The following is an 11222-nucleotide window of genomic DNA, read 5'->3' as shown; positions in this document are numbered from 1 at the left end:
AAACTTTTAATTAAAGTGGTTTAACACAGACAATTAGAAGAATTACAGATGTGCACATATTTTTGAAAAGATTCTTTCAATAAACATTTTCTGAAAACTGAGTGGAAAAACAATTTCTGGAAATGTCTGGTTCTTCTTTCGAATTTAACTATGTCTCATTTTCCCCACTCCATCAACAAACCGAAAATTATTTATTGAGCATTTACCAGTCCCGGAATTGTTGCGTGCCGTGGGGAATACCGAACAGCCGAGCGTGAGCCCAGCCCCGCAGGAAATCACAGCCCTTTGGAGGAGAGAGGCAGCAACACCTAAAATAAGTGAAACAAAGGCTCAAAGAAAACATACCAGTGAGGGCTGGAGTGGCCGGCAGTTTTACTGATCACGTGTTCATGTGAAGAGCGTATTGGATACAGATGATAGAAACCATGCTAAGAAACATGTAGAATCTATAATTTAGAAATCTGGGGCTTTTTATCTTGGGGAGTTAGGGCAGAGGGTGTTAAATATTATCCTGAGTGGACTGATACTACTAGAGTCTACAAAATTGTTATTTTCATCATGAGAACTCCTCTGGTCTTTGTTTCTTGTAAATAAAATTATAGTAAAGATTTTGGGAGGGTAGAGAACAATGTGTCTCTTCTCTTAATAATAACCTGGGCTTGTATATATTAATTCTAGTTGCATTTGAATATACCTTTATCTCTGCCTGTTGTATATGTGGCCCCCTCTGGAACTGTGGGCTCCAGGGGACCCTCCCCTTGGAATATCCAGCCATTGCCTTCGGAGATTCGTCAGTTAGTTCTGGGTATAGTCTCTAAAGACCAGCCTTTACACTTTTTATGACTATGCATTTTCCTCTAGAGTTGGCTTTCTAATGCTTTGCATTATGAGTTTAATAAAAAAAAAGTTTCCAACCAATATCATAAAATCTTAAAAGTATAATTTTTATTTTCCCACACTGAAAATGAGCATAGAACAAGCCAAATACAGTTTTATTGTTTTCAATTATTGTAATAAAATGACCACCACAGTAAAAACAGACACAGGTTTTAGTGTCTTTTTAATAATGCACAGCACAGAAAGAAACCATAAATAGGCAGAATTAGTCTCCTTAATGTAATATAAAATCTGATTATTAGATAACTAGACAACAAGAAACTAATCATTGATTATTCTCAATCATGGGAAGAATTTTACTTATCAATTTTTTTATATTTCTGTGTAAAGATATAACATCTTTAGATATTTATAAAAAACCTTTTTAATCTATATACATAATGCTGAAAGTAGTAGAATGTTCAAAATCTTACTACTCTGCAACCTGTGCCAAGAAGAATTCACTGCAAATATGACAAAGATATTGAGACCCAAAATTGTAGACTTTGGCTATTTTTCAACCAGAAAAATAGGTGCACATTAAAGACAAACTATGTATTTTTTAAAAAATAAACTTTTTCTTTAAAATTTAATTAGTTTTAAACTTAAAGAAAAGTCGCCAAGATAGTAGAGAGTTTCTGTCCACCGCGCACCCAGTCTCCCTGTTAGCATCTTACGTTCTCAGGTGCGTTTGTCACAACACTGAGGCATTGTCAACTGAAGGTCACACTGCATTCAGATTTCGTAGCTTTCTGGGTTCATGTCCTCTTTGCATCCCAGGTTCCCATCCAGCATCCACGTTACAATCAGTCACCTTGCCTCCGTCGGTCCCTCGAGATTATTTTATACCCGTTTTGCAGCCTTTCCTTGGTTTCGCAACCTCAACAATTTTGAGGAGGGCGGGTTGACTGTCTCTCAGCTGGCGTCTGCCTGATGTTTTTCTCATGATCGGACCAGGGTTCTAGGATTTTCAAGGAATGCCATAGCATGGTTACATCTTTTAAAGACTCTTATCAAAAGATTTTATGGGCTTAGCTGGGCAATTCTCAAGATGAATGACTTGCTAATAAAAATAAAAGTAGTAACAATAGTGCTATTAATAATAGCAAACAGATTGAACTTGGTATACAGCAGGCACTATGCTAAGCACTTTGCATTGATCTTCATGCATTGCATCTGCTAGGAGATAGGAACCATTGTTATCACGAGCTGGTAAACAGACACTCAACACAACTAGCAGAAAGTCACATGGATCAGTGGTCCCCAACCTTTTCAGCACTAGGGACCGCTTTTATGGAAGACAATTTTTCCATGGACCGGGGTGGTGGGGAGGAGGGTAAGGGTTTCAATAAGATTCGAGTGCATCGCATTTATTGTGCAGTCAAACCTCTCTGCTAACGATTATCTGTATTTGCAGCCGCTCCCCAGCGCTAGCATCACCGCCTCAGCTCCACCTCAGATCATCAGGCATTAGATTCTCATAAGGAACCGCAATCTAGACCCCTCCATGTGCAGTTTACAGTAGGCGTTGAGCTCCTGTGAGAATCGAATGCCTCCGCTGATCTGAGAGGAGGCGGGGCTCAGGCGCTGATGCGAACAACGGGAGCAACTGAATACAGATGAAGCTTCTCTTGCTCACCTGCCGCTCCTCTCCTGCTGTGTAGCCCAGGTCCTAACAGGCCACTGACCTGTACCTGTCCGTGGCTTGGGGGCTGGGGACCGCAGACTTAGATGATAATTGACTTGCTGAGACTTGATCTAAAATAGATTCTCTTTCTAGAGTCTGTGTTTATACTCACTTTGCCATCCTGCATCCAGGAGGAGGAGCTCATTGCTGTGGTGACGTGTATCCCGGCTTCACAGGATCTGGAATGTCACAACCGGGTGACAGCGGGCAAAGGAAAACGTGGCAGATGCAATTCCTGATGTGGCTTAGCTGTGGACCACACTTTTAAAAGCATCTCCTTTCTGTCGTAGTCGAGCAGAGCACATTTGTGCGAAAAGCAAATACAGTGTTTCATGCACGCAGCAGAACGTCCCAGCACACCGTAATTAAGCTGATTACACACGATTTCAGCGCGCACGGGCTGCTGTACTAGCGATCCGCTGTTTCCTGGGGCCCGATTACGCCGTGTCCAGACGGTTTTCAGTAACGCCGGAAACATGCCGTGTCCACACGGCGGGAGAATGCTCTGACGCCGTCTCTGCGGGACGGGCCTGGTGGATTGACTTTCATGTGCTGAAATCTTGTTTTCCACAGATGATGAAAGGAAATCCGTTATTTTACAGATTTCTGAGTCAGAGCTCCAGAAGAAATGAAAAGTAATCCGAGAGCAATTGCAGTGCGGACACGTGGACAGGAGGCTGTTGCTTTCACACACTTTCCTCTCAGCCAGAAGGCGGAAGCGGGCTCTGACCACATTGCTTTTTATAAGAATAAACACAGAAGCTGCGTGAATATCTTACTTAGGCTATAAAAGGTTTGGTTTGATACTATGAAAGGAAAAAAGCTTTAGATCTCTAAAATGTAAATGTTTTCAACTCTTTTGAAGAAATATTTCCCGAACAGCTACAGCAAAGTGGCTTCTGCAGCACTTAATTAATTGCAATCCTGTGACAATCCCGGGTAGAACTTAAAGGCACATCCTATCTATGGAACATCATAAAATATACCAATTTTGTGATAACTTAAAAAGGTCTAAACGAACTCTTGATGGAGACAGAGACTGTAGCCACCTAGTATATTTCACATGTCAAACAGAAATTTTACAACTCCGTGTAGAATGAATTTGGTAAGACGAGCATCTCAACGAGAGAGAACACCGTGGTTTGCCGTTTGTTTATGGCTGAATGGTACTCCGTGGTGTACATACGCCACATTCATTAATCCCCTTGCGTATTCATGGGCACTTGGGTTGATTCCACATCTTTGTGATTGCAAATCGGCAACAGATCTTTTAAATCTGTGGTGGGGTGAGGCCAGGTCTCATCCAAAAGCCCTGCAGGGCCTTCCTCCCTCCGCGGCTGAGCAGACAGGAAGCCCAGCAGGAGGCCTCCCCTCCTCTCCAAGCCACGGCTGCCGTGCATCTCCTGTGGCCCTGGGCTCGGTGGGCTGGTGTCTGTTTCTCCATGTTCCCCTGGGCACTTACACAGTCTCCTCCTCCATCCATCTGTCTGTCCCCCTCCGCACCCCTTTATGTTGCTTCAGTTACCCATCATCATTTGAATCACATTCATTTTTGATTTTTTTAAAATTTTCTTCCATAGAATTTAAGGCTCATGAGTGCAAGAACTTTGCCTTGGTCACCCACTGGACCCTTGACCTCAGAGAGTAGCTCTCAAAAAATACTTTTTGAATGAATAAATAACATAGTTGATGCATTGTGTGTAGTTAACATTTGAGACAGAGCAAAGTTTAGAATACAGTTTTGGTGTTGTGTGCAAATTTTACTACAATCATGTTTTAATGAAAAGAGGTTTGATGCTGCATATTTTCTTTTCATCTATAGAACAAACTATGATTTATTTTTTTTTGTAAATGAGTTTTAACATTCATGTAAGGGAAATAGTATTCAAAGAGATTATATTGATTTACATATTCAGTAAGGAATGAAGAATCTTATTTGTATTATTTATAGTAAAAAGCACATAGATTAGAACAAAACTGGTGTTTACATTTTAGTAGTAGGAATTGCAGATAAAAGGCCAGAAGTGCCAAAAAGATGCATCTATTAATTGCAACATTTGTGTTGTAAGTGTATTTGTATAGCCGTGTGTATCTCTTAAAAGACATAAATTAAATTTCTTTCTCTAGAGTTGAAATTGTAGTTTTTTTCCTGCTTTTGTAATTAAACGTTAGATGAAAGGGGTATCCTTTTGGAACTATGTGCAAACACAGTGTTTAGAGCAGCCGGAAGAAACCACTTGTTCATTTTCTAAATCGTGGCCTTAAGAATATCCGTGGTGTATTTTTTTTAATGATTCATTGTTTTTACGATTTTCAGAAATTGAAAAGGGAGGATGTGGGGATCCGGGCATCCCCGCCTACGGGAAGCGGACGGGCAGCAGTTTTCTCCACGGGGACACGCTCACCTTTGAATGCCAGGCGGCCTTCGAGTTGGTGGGGGAGAGAGTCATCACCTGCCAGCAGAACAATCAGTGGTCTGGCAACAAGCCCAGCTGCGTTTGTGAGTATCGTGCCTCGACTGGCCCTTCCTGCCCTGCACCCGCCTCGCACAGGGAAAGAGAGAAAGACACGGAGCGTCTGTGCGGGGAGGGCGGCGCTGGGAGTAGCCCAGCAGGGCTGCTTTTACCAGGAGCGCGCAGGGGCACCGTGACACACCGACGGTCCTGCTTTCTTCACCTAATTAAAATTAATTCACAATTGTATCACGCCTGCCAGATAAAATGTAGCTGCATATTTTCAACTAGAAAGGTCATAACGTGTACCTTTATTTCCATCAGAAGCTCATGATGGTACGTACAGGATCGGACGTCAGCACAGCACTGGCGTGTTTTTAGGACTTAATGATGCATGACACTTAAACACGAGTCTCCTGCCAGTACGAGCAGGGGCGGTGGGATCGGTTTGGAATTCAGCGGAAGAGCTTCCTGCTTCCTTATAAGTATAGTATTTTACAAGTAGAACAGACTTCATAGCTGATTTTAAAGGGGGTATTCCATATTTGTAAATAAACATAGCCACGGCTGGAAAATGTATATGAAATTGTGTGGAATAATAATCAAAACCACACCCTATAGATAAATCCGACAGTTGCTCCCTCCAAAAAAGAATATATATGTGTGTATATATATATAGTGCATGATTTTTAAGTACGCATCCTTAAAATTAAATTTTCCAAGAGCGTTTTATATTACCCCCGTAGAACATGGCCTGATTTTTCCAGATTTATTTATTTATTAATCTTTACCCTGTAACTAATAGAAACTTTAAATAACTTGAAAAATGCACTTAAAGGAAAATATAAAATGTAAATTAAAAAGTTATCACGCAAGAGCAGACTGAATTGTTCCCAGGACACGGACATATACCTTTTCATATTAATATTTCCTCTTCCGAAGGCAGAAAGTTGTAGCTAGAAATTATAATATTTGGCACTCGTTCTCAGTGAACTTGAAAGGATCATTCAGAACCAAGCCTGTGCTTGATTGTGTGGAGGTTCTGGTTGTGCTCTATGAGATAATGAAATAGTCTACTTACACTTGGGGGAAAGAAAAAAACGTTATGGTCCAGAATTATTAATGTCAACCTAGTTGGATCATCCTAGTTATTTACAGGTATGTGTTGCCTTTCCAAGTTCTTAGCAACTAGTTTTGGGTGGCAGTTCTTTGGATATGTGCTAAACTGTTTGAAAATATCGTGTCTTCACAGTTTCATGTTTCTTCAACTTCACGGCTGCATCCGGGATTATCCTGTCACCCAATTACCCTGAGGAATACGGTAACAACATGAACTGCGTGTGGTTGATCATATCCGAGCCAGGAAGTAGAATCCACCTCATCTTTAACGACTTTGATGTGGAGCCTCAGTTTGACTTTCTTGCAGTCAAAGACGATGGGATTTCGGATATAACAGTCCTTGGGACCTTTTCTGGCAATGAAGTGCCTTCCCAGCTAGCGAGCAGCGGGCACGTGGTGCGCCTGGAATTTCAGTCCGACCACTCCACCACCGGCAGAGGGTTCAACATCACTTACACCAGTAAGTGTGCCTACAGGAGCACCACGCCGAGGTTACCAGCTGATGCTGCAGATGTTTTATAATCATTATTAAAATGAGAATGGCAAAATTATACAGCATTATCCTGATAGCCAAAAAAAATCACTGTATTTAGATTACTATCTTGGTCACTTGTATAGTAAGGGGCTGGATGTCTCACTTCTCTCTCTCTCTCTGGTTTTCTATCCATCTGTCCATCTAGCCAACGATCTATCTGTCCATCCATCTTTCCTTCTATCCTTCCATCCATCCTTCCTTCCATCCCTCCATCCATCCAACAATCCATCCCTCCATCTATCCTTCCTTCCATCCTTCCATCCATCCAACAATCCATCCTTCCATCCATCTTTCCATCCATCCAACAATCCATCCCTCAATCCATCCTCCCTTCCATCCCTCCATCCATCCAACAATCCATCCCTCCATCCATCCTTCCTTCCATCCAACAATCCATCCCTCCATTTATCCTTCCTTCCATCCATCCATCCAACAATCCATCCCTCCATCTATCCGTCACCCACCCACCTGCTCATGTGTCCTCCATGTGACAAACAGTGTAGTATGGAGGACTGAGTCATTTGAGGTGAGGAGTCTGAAATTAGAACACCAGCTCATGTGTGTAGTTCGTGAATTCTGGTGACAGCTAGCCACTTCTTGCTTCAGGTTTGTCATTTGCAAAACAGATTTTATGTAAGATCATTTACCTAAACGCATGGTAGAGGGAATAAAGTAAGATAATAGGGTTAATATGAATGTCATTTGCTGACTGCTTTCTTCTCTTAGGACCTGTTCCTAGAATTTGACAGTAATTATTTCATTTAGTGTCACAGAATTTTGGGGTATAGACTTATTCCTCACTGTGTAAATAAAGATAGCTAGGCTCAGGTCATTGGAGGTATCTGCCCAGTGTCAGATAATAAGTGGAAAAGTCAAGATTCTAACCCAGGTATATCCTGAACCCAAACACTTTCCACCTCCTCCTCTATCCCTTTTCTCCTTCTCCAAGTGCATAGGAGTGACAGTTATATCTAAAGTGCTATATAAATGATAATCATGTCTGTTTACTCATGTGCTCTCTGTCTGTTTCTCAGTAGATACCAATATCCTATTTATTTAATGTATTTGTCTACAAATGATACAACTGAAATTTGAGACAATAATCGCTTTATAAGTGTGTCCTGTTTTCTTCTTTTTTAATACATATAATTAGATATTCAAGTATTTTTATTCTAACTATTATTTTTTTTTCTTTTCAGCATTTGGTCAAAATGAGTGCCACGATCCTGGCATCCCTATAAATGGACGGCGTTTTGGTGACAGGTTTCTATTAGGGAGCTCGGTTTCTTTCCACTGTGACGATGGCTTTGTCAAGACCCAGGGGTCCGAGTCTATCACCTGCATCCTCCAGGATGGGAACGTGGTCTGGAGCTCCACGGTGCCCCGCTGCGAAGGTACAGTCCCTGCGTGGGCCGGGTGTTCTCTGATGTCACGCACCGGTCGGTCTCCAGACAGCGTCAGGTTGCTGGGGCCGCCCCAGCGAAGCGCCACACACAGCACCGTAAACAGCAGAAATGCACAGTCTCAGCTCTGGGGACTGGAATTTGAGATCGAGTGTTGCGGGGTGGGCTCCTTCTCAGGGCTCTGAGGGAGGCTCTGTCCCAGACCTGTCCTCTAGCTGTGGCATTTGCTGGCGCTCTTTGGCATCTGTGGTTTGCAGAAGAATCACCCTAATCTCTGCCTTTGTATTATTCTCATGCCGTTCTCCCTGCGTGTGTCTGCCTCTGTGTCTAAATCCCCCCTTCCTATGAGGACGCAATCTCGTTGGTGTAGGGACCTCCATTCCAGTGAGACCTTATCCTAACTGACCACATCTGTGATGACCCTATTTTCAAATAGTCACAGTCTGGGGTGCTGAGAATCAGGAACATTGAGGGGAGGGGCACACAATTCAACCCACAGCAATGCGGTTTAGTTAACTGTTGTCCTGTTCTTTTTGTAGCTGACATAAATACTAACTAATTTTCTTCTTGATATTTCTGTTCTGGTGACGAATCTAATGAAACCAGAGGGAAAAAAATTAAGGAGAAATAATTTGCCTGTAATTATTACTCATTTTGAAAATGCTTAATTAGAGTATATACTCACATTTCTTGTCAGAGTAGTTCAGATGCAATGATCTAAGAAAATCTTTTTTTTTTTAAACTTACCTCTAATAAATATCAAAGAAATACAAATTTAAAAACAAAAGTAAAATACCATTTTGTGTATCTGATTGTCAAGGATTTCAACATGTTGATAAGATATATTATTGACAAGGTTATGGAAAAACTGGTATTTCGCAGTCATGCTATTGAGGATTTAAAATCACAGCATTAAGGTGAAAACTTATAATAAGAGTGAGAAATGTTTTTGCCTTCCGAGCCATCAATTATATTTCTGGATCAATACCATAAGGAAATACTCAAGCACCTATGAAAAGATGTTCGTTCAAGAACAACTTTTGCAGGACTGTTTATAACAATGAAGAGCTGCAAACATCTAAACTTCAAACGGCATAGAATTTTGTAGATAAGTAGTGATTTATTTATGCACAAGATCACATGCATCGTTAACAAAGATTGCAGGAGCACAGAGACCCATAAATTGTTATTATATAAAATACCAGATGATACCAACACATGTGTAGCAACATACCATTTTTGAAAACATGTAAATATATACATATCTCATGATAATAATTTAAAATGGAAAGAAAGCTACACACCAAAATGCTAATCATAGTTATGTGTATTTTGTCCCCCCCTGGTTTATTTTTGTTTTCCTAGTGGTCTTCGGTCAACATGAATTCATTTGTAATAAATAAATAGAAAAGAAGTATATGTCAAATGTAACCTACAGTTGAGGATCACTGTCCTGTCTAGAAGGACGTGATGTAACGTCACCAAGCCCGCGATCTCTAGGTGGTCTAAGCAGAGCCTGAATCCACACGTGGTGGGATTGGAATTACACTCCTCAGTGACAACCAGCATCCTGGCGGGGGCGTTATGTCCCCCCTCCCGGCCCCGCCCCCGGCCCCACCTGTTCATTTCCTCGCCATGGTGGGAGGAGAAGTTTCCAATCAGGTCCTGTTCGTTGTCTGTCTGGTGAGGCTCAAAAAGGTGTTCCAGTTTTCGCATTTTCATAAATGGTTAAAACGATTTGGTGGATGTGAGCTGCACCCTTGGGGGCAAAATCGATCCACTGAAGGGCAAGAAAACAGTGGTAGATTTTTTATTTTTATCTATTTTCATCAAATATCTTAAATGTACATTTTTATGTTTTACATTTTATGAGATGTTAATAAATGGATGGGTTTTTATCCTTTACAAATAAGTAAACAGACACACATGGGGTGCTCAGATGCCCAACACTAATTAATCACAGTGCATAGTCGTGTTTGCAAACACTGCTCTGGCCAGGCGTGAGGCGGTCGACTTGGAAGCATGAATAATAGCGGAAGGAAGTTTAAAGTGAGCGCTTTACTTTATTTAGCCTCTTTGACTTCCGGCCGCAAGTCTAGCTGCCCCGTGCTCTTTACCACGCTGGGCTGCTGCAGATGTCACGAGCTGCAGGGCGAGTGTCCCCTCAGCACAGGGCACTGACGTGGCAGGTGAGGAGCCTACAGTCAGACCAAGGGGGCGGTAGCACGTACAATGTGAGCAGGCGATGCTTCCCCGGTTAGGAAGAGCCCCTCTGGGGATATTAAAGCAAAACCCAGCCGTAGGTCGTTAGCAAAGAAAACCCTCAACAGAAAGGAACAGTTTGTGGGGAAAGATTCTGAAGGTTTACCTGTGCTGAGAAGCCCAACCGCTGGGTGCGGATGAGTCTCAGAGAAGGTGGGTCCTGGGATAGCGTGTCCGGCTAGATCCCCTGGCCAGTGCCCTGCCGGATAAACGAAAAATAAACTGACTGTCAGAAACAAACAGATCTAGTAGGAAAAAAATCACATGGCAGTGAAAAAGTGGGCAATACAAACCACAAAACCTGATTGGAGGGATGCACGGACAACCTCACCTTCCTTATAGAATGCTCATTTTGTTGTTTTTCTCAAAGATGTTTGTTAAAAATTGATTACATAATTAACCATAAAGTGAACCTTAACAAATTAAAATAAGTATAGGCCACACGTTCTGTAATAGTCCCATTAAAGTATAAGTGTATAATAAAAACAGAACCACAAGCAAATCTCTATAAATCAAAAAGTGCACTGTAATTGTATATTAAAGAGAAACCCAAGCCTTAAGTCCTACAGTATTTGTAAACCATGAGAAAGAGAACACTTCCTACTAAAAAATGATGTGATACAGCCAAATTGGTGCTATTAGGAAAACACCTATCGTAAAGGCCTCCAGTGTAGAACAAAAAAATATCAAAAATAAAGGAATTTAATACTAAGATTGAAAAGTTAGAAAAAATGAAAATAAATTAGGATACGATATTAATAAAAATCAAATGTTAGAAACAATTGAAAGCAAGAGTGAGTTCTTTGTTAACACCAGTAAAATAAACAACCTCTGTATGATTCTGATAACAGAAACTAAGAACTGAGAGAGAAGAAAGTTACAGATAT

The 11222-nt window shown here is 41.4% G+C and overlaps 1 protein-coding gene across 1 annotated transcript in view; it reads left to right on the top strand.

Annotated features, from left to right (window-relative positions):
- The window catches only part of CSMD1 (CUB and Sushi multiple domains 1), a 1519798-nt gene that overhangs the window by 1236963 nt on the left and 271613 nt on the right, over positions 1 to 11222 (top strand). The window contains 3 exon segments of the mRNA XM_012645868.1: positions 4881 to 5063; positions 6269 to 6595; positions 7870 to 8064. Coding sequence (XP_012501322.1) covers positions 4881 to 5063; positions 6269 to 6595; positions 7870 to 8064 — 705 coding nt within the window.

The sequence above is a fragment of the Propithecus coquereli genome, unplaced genomic scaffold (assembly GCF_000956105.1).
Source record: "Propithecus coquereli isolate 6110/MARCELLA unplaced genomic scaffold, Pcoq_1.0 Scaffold238, whole genome shotgun sequence".
Classification (NCBI taxonomy): domain Eukaryota; kingdom Metazoa; phylum Chordata; class Mammalia; order Primates; family Indriidae; genus Propithecus; species Propithecus coquereli.
This window is presented reverse-complemented; position numbering and strand designations above follow the sequence as displayed.